The sequence below is a fragment of the Coptis chinensis genome, chromosome 1 (assembly GCF_015680905.1).
Source record: "Coptis chinensis isolate HL-2020 chromosome 1, ASM1568090v1, whole genome shotgun sequence".
Lineage (NCBI taxonomy): Eukaryota > Viridiplantae > Streptophyta > Magnoliopsida > Ranunculales > Ranunculaceae > Coptis > Coptis chinensis.
In genome coordinates this window covers 8,803,828-8,826,167 of record NC_141456.1, presented here as the reverse complement: position 1 = coordinate 8,826,167, position 22,340 = coordinate 8,803,828, and the positions used below count along the sequence as shown (strand labels likewise).

General features: G+C 34.7%; 1 protein-coding gene across 3 annotated transcripts; it reads left to right on the top strand.

Annotated features, from left to right (window-relative positions):
* Positions 1–10,093: 10,093 nt before the first annotated feature.
* DCL2 (dicer-like 2) lies at positions 10,094–22,313 on the top strand. 3 transcript variants are annotated; one of them, XR_015211167.1, is made up of 22 exons: positions 10,094–10,334; positions 10,414–10,591; positions 10,938–11,051; positions 11,208–11,342; positions 11,539–11,623; positions 12,177–12,241; positions 12,446–12,586; positions 13,649–13,762; positions 13,886–14,018; positions 14,193–14,292; positions 14,788–14,980; positions 15,220–15,380; positions 15,693–15,911; positions 16,022–16,248; positions 16,824–17,092; positions 17,193–17,611; positions 18,107–18,210; positions 18,615–18,811; positions 18,936–19,145; positions 19,701–20,111; positions 21,135–21,432; positions 21,759–22,313. XR_015211167.1 is itself a non-coding variant. In XM_086589227.1 (22 exons), the coding sequence occupies exons 1-22, from the start codon at positions 10,216–10,218 to the stop codon at positions 22,101–22,103; spliced, it is 4,218 nt and encodes a 1,405-aa protein (XP_086445353.1). In that variant the 5' UTR covers positions 10,097–10,215; the 3' UTR covers positions 22,104–22,313. The 3 variants fall into 3 exon arrangements, 2 of the variants coding, with proteins under 2 accessions (XP_086445353.1, XP_086445362.1); XM_086589227.1 differs by having other exon boundaries at positions 10,097–10,334; positions 21,154–21,432; XM_086589236.1 differs by lacking the exons at positions 10,094–10,334; positions 10,414–10,591; positions 11,539–11,623 and having other exon boundaries at positions 21,154–21,432.
* Positions 22,314–22,340: the final 27 nt, after the last annotated feature.

Genomic DNA, 22,340 nt, shown 5'->3' with positions numbered 1-22,340 from the left:
TAAAACCAGGTGAGGGCCCTGTCAACCCTAGCTTAAGCTTCATATATATATATATATATATATATATATATATATATATATATATATATAGCTAATCAAACTTGTTTATGGGGGAAGCCAAGTTTTTTATTACATCAGGAATTATACTTAAAAAGAGTATACAAAGCCCCAGGTTTAATACCAACCGAAGGTAAAAACATAAAGAAACTTCAAAAACTTGCACATTTTTTTTTCAGAAGGCGGAGAGCCTTACTACAATATGCAGTCTCTGATCCAATGATTTAACAGCTAAAGTACACATGGTTTACACATAGGTTACCTATATAGAAGTTTGCAACCGTATTAAAACTTGCAACTTTGACCCTTAAATAGCTCTTTAGCTTCCTATCATAGACTGATAGCAAACGCACTTCAGGAGCTCATAACGAATGTACATAACTTCCAATATCTCCATGGCGTTTACGGGGATTAAGATGGGCATTGGTTATGAAAACAGGAACTCCCAGCATCAATACCACAACCCTCAAAATGTGAAAGTTATCAAATCACAAACCTTAAAACCTTTAATAGATCAATGCCCATATCTAAAATCATGAAAACCCCTAGATTCGAATCAATACTCAAATACCCAACATTCCAAATCAACCAACAAATAAGTTCAAAATGATATGATACCATATATCAATAAACAAAATGAACAATTAATAACTGATTACTAATATTTTATTTTTCTTTTTGTTGAAATGAAGTTTCAATATTATACTTTGATTCTTATGGTTAAATTATTCCAGTTTGTAGGTTTCCATTCATGTATGACAGTAGAATACAATGTACTATGTGGCTTTTAATCCACAAAGTTATTCATCAAAAATAGTTTCCATGCAGGACACCAGCAGGTCATTTGTTTATGCTTACAAGCAAGAACATGCCCAAAATAGAGGATGTGTATGAGGGAATGGATCGGAGATTTGAAAAGCTTAAAATGAATAGGATATTCAATTCTTTTCAGGATCGGATGAGCTAAGTTGTAAGATGTCCTGACTTTTTATTAATTATTAATCCTCAAAGCTTAATTTACATTCCCTCTTCTGTACCTATAGCTATCCCATGGCTGCAGTACGTATAATTGTTTTATATTGTGTATGTTTCATGCTTGTAAGTGTGTGCATGCACACACCAAAAGAAGGATCTGCATGAAAATTAAAAGCAACAGAGAAAGATAATAAGCTTAAAATGATCAAGATGTTCCTTTCAGCTTAGGTCAGACTAATTACCAAAAAAAAAGCTGAGGTCAGACTGCCTTTCTTTACATCTGTATTTATTCTTTCATGATTATTTGACCATGTTGTGCTCTAGCCATCTAGCTAGGCGAGCTAGTTGGTGAACACGCCAAAATTGCTAACATTAATTAAATTTTATTGACACCACCAAAGAATATTTTACGCATGTGATTGTGTTGACAGCAATTACAACATCTTTTCTAGCAGATCAAAAGAACGAATATAAGATTTTAAAAGGAGATAGGGAAGGGACATTAGATTTTGTATTAGATAAAATAAGTATGTATACGGGACCTGGATGCTCAAGTGGATTTAAACAAGTTCTTACATTGGCTGATATAGGCCTATAGAAGACGCCTCCCAACATTGCTAGCATCAGACATCAGCAAAAACATAATGTTGAAAAAATGGGACGACGGTGCATATTCGGTCAGGCATCACTTAGTTGGCTGCCATTGAACTTTAACAATATAAGTCGACAAACGTGATGCTTCATTTGGTGTTGGTTTTATTGGTTTTTTATATTAGTTTGTTTTTTAGAAGCTCCATTTTGTGCCTTATCTGATGTAATTAGTTGAAGTTTGGTTGCAATGTAGATGTAAACGTTGTAGAGTGGGCATTGAATGTTGTTTGTGAAACCGCCATTTGAATATTTCTCTTTTGTCAAATTTGTGAAAAATGATAATTAGAAAACTTATAGATGAATATTCAATTAAAAGTTAATTCTATCTGAATTCATTAATCAAAATATTATATTGTTATATCACAAAAAGAAAAAGTTTATGTGTTTGTCATAGGGGTGTCAGATTGAGCAAATGCATATAGCGGCATTGTTGAGAGCTGTCATTCTAAGATATGTCGTGGTTGCAAATATTTCCTTCTGCTTGATTATGTTCCAAAACTGCCTTTCATATGTGTACAACTTTTTCCATTTTTTTTCCCCCCCCCCCCCCCCCATCCTGATGTTGATGTTCCTTTTATACATAAGTGATATACAAATTGAGGGTGTTTTTCAATTTCCTTATTTATATGGAGAAGCAGGGAAGTAACAAAGAGAAGTATGGTCCTTAGTAGTACCTAAATCCTTGCCAATATGAATGGCTAGTCATGAAATATGGGATAATATGCTTCTTATCTTGGTCTCCTCTGTTGTTTGAGATTTGAGTTGATCTTATATATGCTTCTTCTTAGTTTCAGTTTTATTAGGATTATTCTAAGCTTCTTCTAGTTTGTGTGCTTCACCTTGTTGATTGACTTATCTAGTGCTTGATTAATTGCTCATGTTTGTGACCATTTCACTTGTTTTCATATCTACCTTTTGAATGTAATTAATGTGAAATATAGTCTTTGTATCAATCATTATGAATAATTGGGAAATGTGGTAAGAGTGTTGGAATATATGTGGTTTTAGTGTTTAATATATGCTTTTGAATATTTCTATGTTACCTCATTCATTGAACCCTTCACAACAATAATGGTTTTCATTCTGTCCTTGGAAAACCCCTTATCTAGTAGTGCAGTTTTGATATGGGACCAAAAGAATAATAAAATACTTGCAACCTTGTTATGCACAAGCCTTCTGGGTATAAGGAATGCCTAGGCCTAGCTTTGCAATTCCAGACACCCTATAAGGGTTGGCAACAACAAAATATAAAGCACAAAAAACTGTTTTTGATGAAAAATGTGAACTGAGTACACAAGACAATTTAGTCCACAAGTATGAGTATCCTCTGTGTCTCACACTCACACTCGTTTACCCTCACACCTCTTTACGTAATGACACGACTTGTAGGTTTTGCTATTTTGCTAATACTTTTTTCAGGTTTCGACTTGTATATGACCTGTAGGTTTTCTCTCATTTCATAACAATGTTTTCTCTTCTTCTTTCCTAATGTTTTGAGAGAAAGAGCTCATGAAAGCACTGATGCAAACTATGGGACAATCCAGCAAAGACTTGATGAAAAGTGTAGGGCTAGGAAAAGCCTTGAGGAGGAAGTAGCTACTATTTAGCGACAGTCTTCTAGTATGGGTAGTACATCTCAGGTAATATTTTCGAGATATGTACTAAGCTTTCGTCATGCTTGCAGTTTTAACATTGCATTAGGATCCTTTTGTTCACGAGCTTCTTCAATACTCTGAGTTCCATTTTAGGACACTGATGGTTAGGAGTACTTCAAGTGTTGCCTTCATTTCCCGTATGCTTCTGATCAAGTGCTTGGTCTACTATGCGTACTTCTTTCTTTTCATAAGTGTTGCTACATTTAATGAATATGTTTTGCACTATTCAGGGACTGGGGGGTGAGGGTGTTGGAATTTTCACATATAGGTATTTATGAGGTGATGATGGAACCAGAGTAAATCCCAAATGTTGTCTGCTTGACAATATAGTTATATGTTCATAGAATGTTGTAAGGATTTCAGTGTGAATATTCTATTGATGATATATTATACATACGAAGACGTGAAAAATGCTAGGAAATATGCTCATTGTATATCTGGCTCTTATTGTATATATAGATTATTCATGCTCATGTAGACATTTTATAGTTCATGTAATGTACAAGCTAGGGTTGCTGTCAATTTTCTGTCAATTTTACATTTGTTTAACCACTTATTAATTATTATGTATTTTCTATACATGCTAGCGCATGTTTGAGAAGCAATCAGGTTCTCATAGTCACAGGATCATACAAAGTCCCGTGTTTGCCTGATGGAACACTACAGAAGCAACTGAGGTGACGAGGATATACCTTTAGCTAAATCTAAAGATGTGAAAGGGTATGCTCTAAGTCACCAGTGTTCAATATACTTTCCATCTTTTTGTATCTAGCATGTGTTTCGTGTTGTGTGCCAGTATTGGAGTTTTGTCGCTTGCTTCACTGGTTATGTGTAAATGTGTAATTAATCTGCGAAGGCTTTTACTCGTATATTTAACATGTTCGTTGATATTGAATATATATGAAATATCTCAGGTTCAAGGGGCATGATATGCTGGCACTGTTCACAGCAGGTTCGCAGAGTAGTGATACTTATCCCCAAGTAATCCATAGGTCTGAGGTAATTACCTTGTCTGTTCCACTTGTTTACCAGCATAATCACTTCAAAATAGAAAGTGGCACAAGAACTTCAACTAGTGAATGAACACAGAGAAGTTGTCATCACGCCGTGTAGTTGCATAGCTTATCTGTATGACATTAATAATGTTGAACTTAGATCAGTAGTATCAAGATTAAATTTCCTTAGCATATGAGTCCTTATACGTATGTTTTATTCTTCTTTTTTTCATTCTAAATTTATTTTAAATTTTTTTTAGCTTTATATACATGGTCTGAAAATTTTGTTTAGGTTCGAATCTAGAGTCTTGACATATTTGACCAAACAAAATTGTCGCTTCAGAATGTGGCCTAGGCTACTAGAGTTTGATCAGTGTCGATTTCCATAATAAATTGACCAATAACTAGCTATCTTAGTTTCTTCTTAACCCCATCACCTAGCAAGACGGAGTGAAGCTGATGATCAAAGAATCAATCTCTCGCAGATGGATGAGCCGTACTAGGAGGAGGAAAAGATCCTTCACACAGACAGATAAGACCGATAGAGATGGTTCGCAGAACTTTCTCCATTACAGTAGAGCTAACTGAAGGATATACCCCCTTTTCTTACGCTTCTTCCTACAGATTCCACTCTTCAATTGATTGAAAGCAGAACGAAAGAAAGATATGAACCATTCCTGCTCTCTCATTTCAAGGCCCAACCATGCTTGCACGGCGAGAAGGCAACGAATTGAAGAGGAAGTTGTTTCTTTATGGCTATGAACCTTTGAATGTCATGTGTACACCCCTAGTGGTCATCAGAATCTGGAATTTCAGGAAGTACAAAATCGGATTAAGCCCAAGTAGTGAGTGGAGTGGTTGCACTTGCTAGATCAACTGTGTTGCTTCTAATATTACTTTGGGGAACATGTGTTGTTGTTGCCAAGGTTGATCTCTCAATGGAGCTCGATTAGTTCATCGGACAAAGCTGCAAACCCATTGGACGTTATTGGTTCGTCCATCTGTCTCCTTTCTTGAATATATAATATATAGAGAAAGGTTAAAAAAATGTCTTATTATAGTTCGAAGATTAATTGATACAATATTTGAGTTTCTATAAATGACTGATTACTAGTACTCTTTGAAAGTTAAGTTCAGATCATGTTCGACATTATTAGTTCTTATCTTAATGAATTCAGATTCTTCAAAGAATTTACTTATGTTGGGTTTGCTTTTGTTAATTGGTGTTGATGTTTATGAATATGAAAGGGAATGTGGTGGTTTGGGACAGGTTTTTATTTGCTGGTTAATTGTCATAAGCAATACCAACAAAAAATGACAAAGGGTGAGATAAAAAGTTATCCAACAATCTCCCTTTCCAAAAGAATTTATCACGGTTATTTTTTTATATTATCTCGGTTTCAATAAAAAAAAACATCTTAGTTTTCTTCTATACTAATTGGTTTCAATCAACAATTCATCTCGATTTTATTCTATATAATATCAGTTTCATTTAGAAAAATGAGATAATATATTTAGATAAGATGTCAGACTTCTGAGATAATTTAGTAGCTTATTATCTCGGTTTTATAGAACTCTATTATCTCAGTGGATTTTACCTCGGTTGTTTTTTCCTAGAAAACCGAGGTAAAAACTCTAACATCTCACTTTTTAGCTGAGCTTATAAACCTTTTTTTTAGTAGTGAATACTAATTAAGATAGTAAATAAAAGCATTTGAAAGATAAAAATGGGAAAAGAGAATATACCCTTTGGAAATCTCTAGGCGTAACACCAGGTAGGTAGAAGGAATGTGTTGAAGGGGTGAGAAGAAGAAGAGGGTTGTGATCCATAGTGAGTTACCCATCATTGCGGAGAGAGAGAGAGAGAGAGAGAGAGAGAGAAGGGAGAGGAATAATCGAGAACAATTGAAAGACAATGACGCACACTCACAAACATCAATACAAACGTAACTACTTAAGCTAGACATTGGCATTTCATTGAAAGGTGAGAAAACTAAAAATAGTTTACAAAAGCTCTTCTCACCATTTGAGATAAGCTCTATATGGTGATGATGGGGAGTTGTATTGGGTTATTCCTAAGCAGTGATAAGGTTTATGTAGTTGGGAAGGACCAAAGAACTAACACTTCACCACCTATGTACTACGAAAAATGAATCCTTACCAACCTTACCTTAGCAGTGGGGATTTCGTACTCATATCACTTCTTCATGAAGTCCTTTGAGGAACCCCCTTCCCCCCCCCCCCCTAGATGTCATAAAATGACATGACAATCAGATGCAAGGAATCACACACAAATATGGAAGAGAAAAGCTACATTCATTTTGATTTCACAGTCTAGTATCGCTTTTATTACATCCTCCTCTTCTTCTTTCCGTCTTTATAAACTGTAAATAAATAACTATGAAACGAACTAAATCAAAGATAAATACAATATAAATAGAGGAACAATGCTGGAACATTGATTTAAAAAAAAGTCTCACTTTCAAGCTCGAGTCCAAACTGTTGTAAATCAACTTAAAATTGCTAAATAGTGTTTTCTTAAAAAAATAAAAAAATAAAAAAAATCCAACATGAACGTCATGAAAATAGTTAGTTGTTATAATTACCAGTACTTGTATGTGCTAGTTGAGATGGGTGTAAAAGGATTATTAGCCAGATCCGTGGCTATGCCAGTCCTTCATAGACCCACATCCATTATTGTCATCCCTTGCGTAATATCCCCTTGCCCCTCGGTAACCATGTAAAAAACCAAATGAGACACTAATAGACAAAGACTCGACTACTACCCAATTTTTTGGGACTTATACTTGGGAAATATTTAATTTTGTTTGCAATTCAAATTGCTAATCTTACCATTGTTCATCCTGACGTATTGAACAACTATGTCCAAATTCAGTCAACAATGTTATACCGTTAAATAAATTTCTATGAATTAACTCCACTGATTCATTAGACTCTTACTGCGTTACTGAAGGCCATCAACAAAACTGTGACAATAAATTGAGGCAACTAAATATGCATGAGACCATACACATTCTACTAAAAATCAATTGAATAAAAATTATAAAGGTCCCAATCCCCAACAAATTACTAAGAACAAAATTGAAAGAAACTCCATGGAATAATATATAATTTTGTAGTTAAAAAGACCCAAACACACTAAATTAGAAAATGAATATTTTTTTTTTTAAAAATGGCTTCACAATCACCTACAATCAAGGATCAAAGCATTGTAGTTCATCAAACAACTGTCAAATATTTTTAAAAGCTATCTACCTGTTTTCATATCCAAATGCTCTATATAATTAACTTACCCGGCACAAATTAAAGCAAATGACCACACTTACCCGGCACAAAGAAAATGACCACAATACAAAAAAAAAGGACGACAATCTGTCGATAAATATGTAAGCCGTTTTCAAGAATAGTTTCACCAAACAACAAAGAGTCTAGAATCTGAGGGAAGACGGCTATTTTCAATGATAAAAATTGCACAATAAACATTAACACTACTTGGCGGAAAATAATCAAAATAAGCAGGAACCTTAGCATAAATATTGTGTTTTCTCCTAAAATAAAGAGATAGAAAATAATGCAAAGTGGAAAAAATATAGATTATATTTAAGGAATTGATTTAATTCAAAAAATAAACCAAGTGATTATAGACAATCACAATTCTATGTCAAAGGCTTAAAATTTTGCTAATCTAAATAAATTAGGAATTTTAAATTAAAGAAGTAGATTAGAGAGAGAGAGAGAGATTTACCTATAAATCATTGTTTTTTGTTTATTAAATTATCACCAAAACCAAAATCAGAAGAGAACACAATAACAACCGATTGTAGTTCGCCGAGATTGAGAACGGGGAAATAAAACCCTAGGATTTTCGGTTTATATGTGAACAATACTAAAGATTGAAGATAGAGCAAAAGCAGAAGACGAAGAAGGAGAACTTACACACAGTGAGAAGAATATTCGAAAATGTAGAGATAATACTAAAAACGCCAAAATACCCCCTCCCCCCCACAATAGAAAGAGAAAAGACGAAATTGCCCCTGTGACGTACGTGGAAAATTCTGTTCATCAAACCCCAGATTTTTCTAATATAGTATAATGTCAACGACTACACGTATGTATACTATGAATTAATTAATACAATGTATATATTAACTAATAAACCTGTACGTACATGATAATATTTATAAGTGCATATGCTTGATATATTACATGTGTATACATGTATACATATGATAATGAATGCGTGCAATGTTAACAACTGTAGTACATGTACTTATTCTACATGTTAAAATTTAGCGGGTGACAAATATTTATACCTGACGTATGTACGTATAGTATAATGTATATATATGTTCGATTTGAAATGCAAGTTAATACACACGCACATACAATTTTACGAGATGTATTTAAAGTTTTTAGAAAATTTTCAAAGATTATTGAATTTAGGACTATTACAAGTGTTATTGTTGCACTAAAAACCAATTTTTTTTTATCGGTTACGTAATTAAAAATATAATTTTAGTAATAATAATGTATAACTTGAGAAGAAACCGAAATAGGATTGATTTAATTGGATATGGTTTCGGGTTTTCTATATATAATAAAAACCCGAAATAACCGAACCCGATAAGAACCAAATCCGAAACCGATATATAAGAACCGAATCGGAACAACCTATGAACAACCCCCTTGTCAATTCTATTATATATTGATATATCAGACATATAAATTTTTTGGTGACTCAAAAATATCACCGATATATAACAATAAGTATTGGAAGTATCGACAAAAAAGTCAAAAAATTTGTCAAATAGTCAAACCAAGTCAATGGATATGTATCGTTTATATTAAAAAATGGCAATATATTTTGACAGATTTTTTTTTTTTATATTCGGCAAAGATATATAAAAAGGCTAAATCTATGGTGCGCAGGTTGTATGGTGTGCTGTCAAATCTGGGCCACTCATACCAAGGGGTGCGTGTGTATTGTATATTTGTATGGCAGAAGTACTGATCCAAAGGTCTATATCCTCTGCGCACCATACATCTCGCGCACTGAAGAAGTGCTCATATAAAAAATGTCCATGTCGTATACCCATAGTTTGTGATTTTAGAATTCCACCCAATATTTCAGTTTTTGATAAATTTGGAATTCTATATTAAGAATAAAAAAAACATGAATTTTGAAATGTATTCGGAATATAGCAGAATAAAAGCCGGAATTCCAGTTTTTGAATTTATCGGAATTCCAAAAATTCTGAAATCTTAAACTATGCGTATACTACTATATCCAAAAACCGATATATATCGGTGATATTTTCGGCCATTTGTTCAGAAATTCAGATTGCTCTTGCCCATCATGCACTCGCTCGGGTAGAAGGCTGAGTGATATATTTGGCAGGTGTCCTCAAATCGTTAACAGTATATATTGTTTGTTGACACTTGACAGCCTTCTCTATGATGAAAAGAATCTCTGTTGATGACTTATTAGTAACCAAGATATATGAGGTCCCACTGAATATCTATATCTGTTCACGTCCTTTTCATTCTGTAAAGATAAATGTGAGAACACGTTTTTTTTACTCTTTTTTTTATACTTCCACAAGAATGTAAAGAGTTGGATAATCAGCCGATTCAATAAAGATTCATTTTTCTTAAAAATGAAGAGGCCCACTTAAAGCAAATATTCATTTCCAAGTGACGCGGCTTTTGCATTTTTGTGGAAGTGTACATCGCAATCTTCCATAAATATATATAAGTGACGCTTATTTCCAACGAGTACGTACTTTTAGTTCAGAGTGAAGAGACGTTCCAAGTCACACCCTCGAAAACCAAAACTTGATAAAATTCTCTTTGTTTGAGTCATGAAGAAAAGAATCATCAACGTTGTTGACAACAACAGCAACAACCAAGAGTCTTGGAAGAAGCCACACAAACTGATGTCACCAAACGAGATTATCGATCCTCAAAGTTTCGCTCGAAGGTTGGTTTGCTTCATATATTTGTTCACTTTGTATTAATGGATGAAAAAGTGTTGTTTATTTGTTTGTTTGGTGCAACAGTTATCAACTAGATGCCTTAGAGAAAGCTATGCAACGGAACACGATCGTTTACTTGGAAACAGGTTCTGGAAAGACGTTGATTGCGATCATGTTGATTCGAGCTTATGCTTATCAACTTCGAAAGCCTTCTCCTTTTATTGCTGTTTTCATGGTTCCTACTGTTCATCTGGTCAAACAAGTATACATCTCTTTCTCTAACTCTAGAGTTCACTCGAACTTTTCCTATACTCGCCGCTTATGTGTTTTGCAGGCCAAGCCCAATACACCAGACGTTGGGCCTGGACCTCTGGGTAAACTTTGAGCCCTTGACTAGAATCTCTAAAACTGTTAATGTTTCGTTGAAAATAACTGAATTGTTATTGCATGTCACTCCTCGTCTTTGTCACCATGACACCATCCATTTAACTGAACTACAGAAGTGCTCAAGTGGCAACCCAAGCATATGAAGTAAACATAAAGTGCATGTTTTTGTTTTAATCACAATCTGAGTATGTATGTATGTTCTCATTTACTTGGTTGTTTAGCAAGCTGAAGTTGTGAGCATGCACACTGACTTGAAAGTGGGAAAATACTGGGGAGAAATGGGAGTAGATTTCTGGGATGCCAACACTTGGAAAGATGAGATTGACAGTCATGAGGTGAGAATTAGTTTAGAACCGAAACAAAAAGGAAAATTATTTATTCCTGTTCAACCTTGTCATGCATACTGAGCACTATAATCTATAGATACACTTCACTTTACATGTTATTTATTTATTTATTTAACATTCAAACTCTGTTTTGTATCCCTGCAGGTTTTGGTTATGACACCTCGAATTTTGCTTGATGCCTTAAGGCATGGGTTTTTCAAGCTAGACATCATAAATCTGTTAATATTTGATGAATGCCACAATGCAAAAGGCAACAGCGATTATGCTTGCATTTTAAAGGTGGGTAATTTTGATTGTCTCGTCCTGCATGCATCATTTTGCTCACATCCATTTGACTAAAGGAACAATCTGAGCTGACAGGAGTATAATGTGGCTGTAATTCATTAGTTGTGTCGAACCACATCAACATGAGATCGTTTATATGTGCATTCATATGAAGTAGTGATTTTATAAAAGCAATTTTCTGTGTTATTAGGAGTTCTATCACCCGCAATTGTATTCTACTCCGACACATTTACCTAGAATATTTGGCATGACGGCATGCATCATCAAGTCTAAAGGTAGTCCTTGTTTTATGTGTACTTTATCAATTTTTTTAGTAGTTTTCTCGTCATATGGTCTAATGCTGCTCCTTCAAATGCTGCCATGTTATGATTTTATCCCAGCCTAGGATTATTGAGTAAACTTTTTATATATCGTCAGTGCAATTCCATATTCTGTGGCCATATGTTTGTGGATGTTGCCCACTCTCGTTTGTGTGGTCAGATGTGTTAGTGTGTTTGAATCATGATCTACTTTATTATACATTGTTGTTCCTCCTGTCTACAAGTTGAGATTTTAGAGCACTGATCTTCACGACACTTGACATTGTACCAGAGTGGTAGACCCTAAGAGGTTTGATTTTTTTTCACTACAGTTGTAATGATAAATAGATAGAAAACTGCTGTAATTCATTTTTAATATTTTTTCCTTCCTACAGATATTTTCTATAACCTGAAACTTATTTTTGTCAGGGTAGAAGTAGAGTCTACTCGTAAACAACAGTCTCTCTGACTTGAGAATACTTTTTTATTTCTTTTGTAGCATGTGTACTGATATTTTCTTTTGGTATAGGTGAAAAGTCACCCGAAGCTTATGCAAAAAAGATTCTTGAATTTGAGAATCTATTGAATTCAAAGGTCAGTTGTACATTGAGGAGTGTATTGACCTCTTCTTGGATATTTATCCCTTGAGCACTAAATACTAGTAAAAACCGTATCACAGATGTCGTTGTCTTGTATATATTGTCAGTTTGGTGTGCATCAATATATTATGTCCATTTTTGCTCATTCACTTGTGCATTTGATATGTAATGCTACATTGACTTGATTTCTCGTATGAAGGTATTCACAGTTGTGAATGAATCCGTGTTGGCTGAGTTCATACCAATTTCTACTCCAAAGTTGAAGCTGTACAAACGTATAGATTTACCAAATGCTTTGGCTCTGAGGCTGGAAAATGAATTGGTGAAACTGAGAACGAGGGTATTAGACTTATCTACAACGTTACTTCCAATAATGAATCAGTTAGCTGTCTCCTATTTTATAATTCGCATGAATGGATGAATTGTGGTATTGTAGCATCACTGTTGTTCTAAGCATCATCCAGTGTGCTAGGAAGTGGGGTCAAAGAATGACCATTTTCTATAATATGTTTTTGGAATGATTTTCATATCCATCTTAGAAGGCATGTATTTTCATATCCATCTTTACCATCACTATCTTATTACTTTTTGGCCTTTGGAAAGGCTTCAGTTTACCATACACTGTCTTCTGAGTGAAGTTGTTGATAGGTTTTTTTTAAATAATAAGAAACTTTATCTATTGGTCATCTTTAAATCATTATGAATATGAATTTATGGAAATATCATTTAGTGTGATTTTCAACTCTCGTTGTAGTATATGTATTTTGAATGCGGAAATTTTGATTTATTGTTAAGTTTGTGTTTTATAGTCAACTTACCTAAGTAAATTGAATCGCATATTGTTTTTTCCTTTTTGAGAAGTACAATCACATTCAATTTAAAATGTGCAATAGACAGGTTTAACCTTAAAGTCCTGCCTGGAGAACAGACTTCGCCTTCTGAAAAAGCTATGTATCAGAACCAATAGATCATCATTCTGAATGTCTGTAAACACATGTGAACTTAATGGTACATAAGTGTCCACATTTGCACCTACGTGTAGATGCTTGCCATGTTAACGTACTAGTCATCGCTGTTACAGCTTTAATATTTCCCTCTTAAAAGTTCTGTTGACAAATTTAGTAACCAATTAAGAATCCATTCATATCTCCGTACCCCACATTGTGATGGACAAAAATATACTATGTTATAATACATACTGCTGTAGGATAATTTCTTAGTTATCAATGTGGTGCTGCATAATGTACACAGTGACAGAGATATTGATCACTGGAGTAAGCTGCATAAGTCTTGTTTCTCTTCTCAATGTTATCTAAAGAAAAGAATGTGATTCCTATTTCCATGAAATGGTTTCTAATATATTTCTGTGTAAAAAATCTTATTATTGATGAATTTGTTTCAGTATGTTCAAAAGCTAAAAAATGCTTCAGAGGATTCTTCAGTGAAGAAGATATTAAGATTATGTGAAACTTTTTTGTTTTGTATGAAGGATCTTGGTGTTTGGTCGGCTTGCCAGGTATATGAACAATGGTTTTAATCAAATAAATATTTTGTTGTTGATGTTCGTCGTTAGTTATATTCTCAGGTGTCTAAAGCTGTCCCCCCCTCCGTTTTTTTTTTAAAAAAAAAATCTGGACAGGCTTCTAAGGCGTTATCGTGTACTGAAACTGATGTATATTTCTGGGGGCCAAAGGATGGTGGTGCTAGTAGGAAGAACGTGAGAAGTTTTAGTGAAGCATTTCTTGATGTTATATCAGGATACATACCATCTGGTACTTTAGATCCTTGCCTTGACCTGTGTCCCCCTAGTCCTTTGTTTTGTTGCAGTAATCTCGATATATAAGTATATAAGTTAAGGTTTAGCTTTAAGCTGTATTTGCATGGTGTTTGGCTTGTTAATTTATTTTCTGTTATCTGTTTTGTTTCATGATTCTTTCATCACGTAGGTTCAAATTGGTGCATTGGTAATGATCTCAATGCAAATTTGGATGCTGGCCTCCTAACCTCAAGAGTTAACTGCCTGATTGAATCTCTTATGGAGTACAGGTTGGAAAATATTTTCTGCTTGTGTTAATACTGTGATGATTGCTACAAATGGCAATCTAAGAACAATATGGATTGTTATGTTTATGTGTCGGGTATGCAAGATGGATTGCTACACATTTAAGCTGACATTTTTGGTTGGGATGACCTCGAAATCGTAAAGATCATCATTCAAAACGATCAGTTTGTTCAGAAATTTCTAACAATGTAAAATTATGTAACCAGTAATAATGTTCTGAATCTTTTGGCCGTCGATTATGTGTAAATTATTAACATCTTCAGTCATATTTGGGTACCTTTAGGAATTTTGAATCATTATCTTTATGGTATGATGATTTGCATCATAGTTGCGTGATGCCAAGATCATCCCTGCTAAAAATCAGAACTTCACTGCATGTCGTTTGTTCGATATGAACAACCGCATTGGAGACTGTACATTTCCTTTTTGTTTTTTATGTTTAAGTTTAATTTTTTTGTTTATCTATCTGCTGTAAACAGAGAGGCAAAGCATTTGAGATGTATTATATTTGTGGAAAGGGTCATCACTGCCATAGTTCTCCAGTCTTTGCTTAGTGAAGTTATGCTACCAAATGGTTGGTCTGTGACCTATATGGCGGGAAATCGTGCAGGACTGAATACTCAAAAAAGAAACGAGCAGTTCAATATAATTGACGCATTTCGCAATGGTGCTGTATGTATTTAATTTTTTTTTTCTGACTTTGTTATCATAGTAAAAGTTGTAGGCTTGTAGCATTAATGATGATTGTGTTATTTTGCTGTCAATATTAGTTGTGGTTGATTATTATCAATATCAAATCAAATATGATTTGATTATACGTTGCTGTTTTGAGCTTCACTGTCACCTTTTTATTTGCTTCTTTATAGTTAACTTTTACTTTTAGCTGGATAACATATGGAGGACGCATACAGGTGAACATTATTGTCGCAACAGAGATTCTTGAGGAGGGTCTCGATGTTCAGAGTTGCAACTTGGTCATTAGATTTGATCCATCAAAAACAGTTTGCAGCTTTATACAGTCAAGGGGCCGAGCTAGAATGGAGGGGTCAGACTATTTATTGATTATCCCAAGGTGACGTTTCCTTCACTCACCTTCATATCCTGTCTGTAGACCTACTATATGTTGACTGAATCCTTTTTCCATTTTAAATTTTAGATGCAGTTATTTGTTTTTTTTTTAAAATATTGTTTTGGTGTAGTGTGGGTAAGAAATGAAGGTGCGAAGTTTGTTTTTTGACAATTTGAAGTAATTTCAAAATGATTCTACATTTACCAATAAAAACTATAACACTACAAGATATGGATGGATTGATATGTTAAAACCTAGAAACTAATCTATGCTCTCACACTCTTCTAACCATCTCTTGTTATTTGCATGTTCTAGTGGGGACGCCTCTGAGTTCTCAAGGGTAAATAGCTATCTTGCCAGTGGAGAAATTATGCGGGAGGAATCTTTACGCTATTCTTCTTTCCCATGCGCACCTCGTAAAAGTGAAATGCATGATGAGGAGTTTTATCTTGTTGAAACTACTGGTGCATTAGTATCTCTTAGTTCTAGTGTTGCTACAATTTACTATTATTGTTCACAACTTCCTTCTGATGGGTTTGTTCTCAAACTCTTCTTCTTCATGCTTTACTATTTGGTTGTTAGGAATATGTTATTTCCTCTAACTGTTTGACATCGCTTACTGAGCCGAATCTTCTTGTTTATAGGTATTTTAATCCTACACCAAGGTTTATTTTTGATGAGGAGTCTAAGGTTTGTACGTTACATCTTCCAAAAAGCTGCCCTTTAGAGACTGTTTGTGTGCAAGGACCAAAAGACATACTCAAGAAACTTGTGTGCCTTGAGGCATGCAAAAAACTTCATGAAATTGGTGCTCTTAATGATAATCTGATACCAGAGTCCGTGGAAGACGATACTTATGCAAATGATTTAGGTAACTATACTGTTTCATTATTTTCTGCTAATGGCTCTCATGTTATAATTTTAGTTATCACTCTCAAGGTTTAAGGCTTTTTCCTGAATTTATGTCTTTTGTTCGAAAAGGTTCTTATCCATTGTAGAGGGGTAAGAGAAATTCTAGTGTGCTGTGATGGTATCTAGTTGAATATATTTGTTGTGGGACAAATAAAGTGCGTTGTCGTTGGGCTGACATGTCCTAGAGTAAATTTGAATCTCTTAGAAGTTGGAACATAATCCTTGATGACTCTCCTATCATATTGCCTGTGTTGAAATATTTATTTTTGCCAATTTTTAGAATGTCGTGGCCTCAGATTATACTTTTCTAAATTACCGAGAAGATTGAATAGTGAACCTTTTTGATCAATCCTTTTGAACGTAATATTATTTTTCTAATTTTCTTGCTTGCGATTTTTTCCGTGTTTCCTTACTTTAGATGTTTTCATTAAGTTATCTGGGGAAAAAGGTTTCATTCCATTCAGAATACTTCAAAGTTGCAAGTGTCAGATTTTATACTGTTTAACTTATACGTTTCATTTGTTTATCATACAGGGGATATATCTTATGAGGAACAAGAAAGTTATTATCCAGGAGAACTGGTTTTCAACTGGCCATCTCACATTGAGGAGATCTACCATTGCTATACAATCGAAATGCAGCAAAATTTTGACGATGATGTTTCCTTTGAAAATATTATACTTGCTGTAAAGAGTAATTTGGGAAATGATTTCACGCATATGGATTTTGAGTTATTTGCCAAAAAGGGTTCAGTAGGGGTAAACGTAGTTTATGCTGGTACCATTCTTCTTAGTCCTGAACGGGTAAACTACTCTTGACGCAATGCATGATGTGAATTAAGGTTATCACAATATGAACCACTTCAGATCATTATTTTGTTATTATTATCATATTTGCTTCCAGGTTTCTGTTGCTACAAAGTTCCAGGTTGCTCTTTTAAGGTTACTTATTAACCAGAAATGGAATAGGTTTGCTGATGCATTGGACAAGCACCAGCAAAATGACACCGTTCCAAGGATCAGCTATTTACTACTACCATCTACTAATGCAGATGGGAAATCTCCAACTATACATTGGGATTGTATTAGTTCTTTACTTACATTGAACTGGCACAGGAGTCATTGCCCTGAAAAGAGTTGTTTGAATTATGTACACACCAAAGATAAGGAGATTTGTAGGGGCATGCTTATGAACTCATTAGTCGTCACACCTCATAATGGATACGTTTACTGCATCAGTGGATCCTTAGATGGGCTTGATGGAAATTCTGTTATGAAGTCGAAGGGAGAAGCTCTTAGATATAAGGAATATTATCAATCTAAGTGAGTACTCAATAGTGTATGGAAATCGTTTGTAATCACTCTATGCGTACTGCACTTGTTTGATATGTACCTGTGTGATACTGATGTTTGGAAGACTTATGCATGTGTGCCCCCTTTAGCACATGCCTTCAGGTAATCCACATAGAGATGATCGTTATGGTAGTGGGTCATCTTCTTACACAGTAAGCTTTTATCTCAAGAAGGTTGTCACTACAAGGTGTTACATTAATCTGGCCCCATGAACACACACACATTATAAATCAGAGCCATGATTGTTTGTACGTGGTGGGTTGACAACTAAGATGATAGAGGGTATGAATGGTCATATAGACCATGTTAGCAATCTGTCCGTCGCATAGTAATGATCATTATCCTTTGTTTTCTAATGTCACTTTGTTTGTGTTATAAACATCATATATATAATCTGCTCTTTGTTGTGTATTTTAAAAGTAAAAGAGAAGGAAAACGAAATCCAACTTCTAGTATGAATGGCAGGCATGGTATCAAGCTGCGACATGAAGGTCAAACTCTGCTTAGAGGGAGGCATGTCTTTACAGTGCAAAATTGTCTTAGGAGGCAGAGTAATCCAAAAGAGAAAGGTAATATTAATCATTTTGTTTGTTATATCACTACTGATCTTGTGCATTACTGACTTAATTAAATTGTGATTGGTAAAACGTAATTTCATGTAGGAAAATGGATGGTGATCCAACACTTTGCGAATTGAAGTCGTTAGGATAGAAGAAATGCCAAGTAATAAAATGATAAGCTCGATTAACCATAAGTTCTAAGTTTTTCTACATTAAATCCTTGAAATTAGATGGCTAGTTAAACAAATTGTTGAAACAATTGTTGAAGCTTAAACAAATGTATTGAAAATTCAGACTGAAACAACTACCTTTTTAAGGTTTCCTGTGCTTATATTACACATGAAACAACTGTTCTTACAGATTTACACTTATTATACTCGGTACTCCTTGCCTAATCCAGTGTCTTTCTGCAGAATCCACCGCTGCTTACGTAGAATTGCCCCCGGAACTCTGCAAGATAATTATGTCTTGCATTTCCCTGGGTACTCTGAAGTCTTACTCTTTGGTTCCATCAATCATGCATCGTATCGAGTCCATAGTTCTTGCTCTACATGTGAAAAAACTACAAACTGGTCATCTTGTTAGCAATATTCAGATTCCAACCATGAAGGTACCCATGTTTTTCCTTCCTCGGAAATATTCTGTAGTGCTTGTTAGTGGAATGTAATGCGGCAAACATTTATAACGAGTAAAAACTTAACTTTTTGTTCATGCCACTCATATGGTGATGATAGATTCTTGAAGCTATTACAACAAAGAAATGTCAGGAGGAATTTTCTCTGGAATCACTAGAGACACTTGGAGACTCTTTCCTAAAGTATGCTGTTGGTCAGCAGTTATTCAAAAGGAATAAAAATCATCATGAGGGTCTACTTAGTGGTCACAGAGAAAGAATGGTATCTAACAGTGCTCTTTGCAAGCTTGGATGCAAACGGAAATTACAGGTACTATGTTTCCCCATTTCCTCAACACTGTTATCTTACTCTTGCTGTTTTTCTTGATAGATAAAATGACTGTACCATTACAGAGTTCTGTGTAAGACAAAATTGCTTGGTAACTGTTGTGAGAGATAATGTTTATCTGTACGTTTCAAAGTAGAGTGTATCTATTTTGTATGTAATATGCAACTTATTGTTAGGGTTTGTATCAGACTTGTCCACGACTCATGTGCAACACATCTAGTCATCTATTTTCTTAGTTTCCAGTTGTTCGTTCACTATTATCTTATACTATGCTCCAGCTTCCAATTGAATTACATATCATCTAATCTGAACTTAATGTCGAGTTGATAATTGTCCTTTTTGGGTTAGTGAAAAATGCAACGTTGTACTGGAGTCAAAATCCGACTCCGTCAACTATACCAGTACTGTGCAACATATAATTACATAATACCGAATAGGAGATCCAATGGAGTTGTCTATTGTTTTATTAGTAGCTTGTATGTCGATGAGATAGTGATTATTATACTGCCTGCGTAGTGACTCATTTGTCAATGTCAGGGTTTTGTTCGTTATGAGTGTTTTGATCCGAAGTGTTGGGTTGTTCCTGGTGACCTTGGACTTTCTGGGTTGGTTGAAGCTTCATTCAGCACTTCGGGACAGCTCTATGTCATGGGATCAAGGCACATGAAGACTAAAGTAATTGCTGATGTTGTTGAAGGACTGATAGGTGCCTATCTCACCGCAGGAGGTGAACCGGCAGCGTTACATTTTCTAGACTGGCTTGGTTTGAAAGTTGATTTTTCCGAAGAGATTTCCAATGGAGTGCAGTTCGCAATGCAACCAGAGAGGCACATTAATGTCGTAGAACTTGAATCCTTGCTGGATTACAGATTTCGTGACCAATCTCTATTGCTTGAAGCTTTAACTCATGGTTCCTACCAACTCCCAGGGATCTCAAGATGCTATCAGGTGTTTTTTTTTGTTTTGTTTTGTTTTTGTTTGAACTTATTACATTGGTTGCTATCACCTATTTCTTAAGAAAAATGTACTGCTCAATTTTATTTGATTCACGCCATTAGACAATGCATGAGGCTTGAGTTACCTCGTGAAACTTAAATCTCTTTGATTATTGTCAAACCTTTGGTTTCCAAAGTTATAGCCTGGACAAAAAATTAAAATAGTTGGTCATGTTCAAAGAGTGTGAATTATCACTAATTTTAGAAAACCAAGCCAAGTCAAATCTATTTGCAACAGGTTCTTATTTTGTTCATTTTAAAATACACTCAAGTTAGAACCCAATTGTCTGTCACAGCTAAACTTATCAATTTCACTTAGTATGTCACCAGCTTAAGATTGATTATGTTGTTTGTATTTTTCATGTCTACTTTACTATCTTAGAAATATGCAAATAGTGTTGAGAAGAATCGTTGTTACATGAGTTTGGGAATAGAATTTTATTAAAGAAGCAGGTAAACCTTTAAATCTCTACTACAGGACAGGCCTTCCTAATGGATAGTGCTTGGAAATGATTGGTTCTGATGATCATTGTAACAGAGTTGAGGAAATTTTATATTGCTTTTTCTTGTTCGAGTTGAGGGTTTGTACTTTTGTGAGACTGAACAAAACAGATTGGGATGTAATGGCTAAATTATATGGATTACTCTCTGAGAAGTGAGAACTATTGGATAAAACTGCAGATAGTGTGTTATATGTACCTGTTTGATCTTGGCAGAGACGATAAATAAATACAGTAAAATGAATTTAAAATATTTATATTATTGTAATTGACCATTACTATTCCCGCTCTTTACATTCTTTTGGCATGAACGTTTTAAAAATGTAAAATCTACTTCTTCCTAAGCCCATGTGTCTTTAAATGTTTTTTTTTAACTTTACAATTCGTATCTTAAAAATAATTGAGAGATTTTATATCTGTGGATATGCATAGAATTATAGCAATGGTTGCCTGAAGGTTTATTTGTATCTGAAAAGGTTCTCTTCCTTTGCTCAGCGCTTGGAATTTCTCGGGGACTCTGTTTTGGATTTTCTTATAACCTCCTATATGTACAATTTATATCCTGGAATGTCGCCTGGACAATTAACTGACCTTAGGTCTTCTGCCGTAAACAATGATTGCTACGCATTTGCTGCTATCAAGGCAGAGCTGCACAAACATATTCTCCATACATCCCCTTTACTTCTTGAGCAGATCAAAAATTTCGTTGAGAGTTTTGGAAAATTATCACTGCAGTCTACCAATGGCTGGGAATCTGAGACTACTGTACCAAAGGTATGCCATCTGTACTCAGTTATTTTTCTTAATAATAATTTGCCATTGAACCTGATAATATATTAGGAACTTTCTTCATTAACATTGCAAAAGTGTTTTCTAATATATTATTTAAGACATGCTATCTATCTACTTGACTAAAATGGAACGGACGTCTGACCATGTAAAGTGCTGCTATTGGTATATTACATGCTCTATCTTGCATGTTATTCTATTCTGCATAAAAATTGTCAGATTTTGCAGATGCTTTTTCAAATTTTTATCTGATTTATATAACTTGCAAACTCTGAGTTTTATTAACTTGGAGTTTTTTCATGGCTCAACAGGTGCTCGGAGATATCATTGAATCTTTGGCTGGGGCAATTTTGGTTGATTCTGGATATAGTATTGAGACTGTTTGGAACTGCATAAGACCTATTTTAGAACCATTGGCTACGCTAGATACTATGAAGCTCCATCCAGTAAAGGAGCTTGGTGAATTATGCCAGCGGGATTCATACGAGAATAAAACGAGTGTATCTTATGTGGACGGGAAAGCTTCCATTACAATAACAGTCGAAGCAAATGGTGTTTCATACACTGACACGCGCACTGGGATGAATAAAAAGACAGCGAAGAAATTAGCTGCCAAAACTGTGTTGGAGAAATTGAATGCAAGCACGACAAAATAATTGTAACAAGTAGCAAACTATTCTCTGCAGTTTGGACTTGCTGTTCAATTGAGCAGCACCCCTAAGTAACAGAGTTAGTTTGCTGTTAGATTTACATTAATTTGCAACTTTTCGTCTGGCCAAGTATAGTTATGTGTTTTACCATGTTGTCAAAACACATGCTTTCCAATCTGATGTATTCCATTTCAATGATCCATGCCTTTACAAGTATATGCTTATGTTGTTTTAATGCAAAGA

Coding starts and splice junctions, on each gene's coding strand:
- DCL2 (XM_086589227.1), top strand. CDS start 10,216: ATGAAGAAAAGAATCATCAACGTTGTTGACAACAACAGCAACAACCAA. Junction 17,612..18,106: donor AAGGAATATTATCAATCTAA/GTGAGTACTCAA, acceptor TATGAATGGCAG/GCATGGTATCAAGCTGCGAC. Junction 18,812..18,935: donor TTCAGATTCCAACCATGAAG/GTACCCATGTTT, acceptor TGGTGATGATAG/ATTCTTGAAGCTATTACAAC.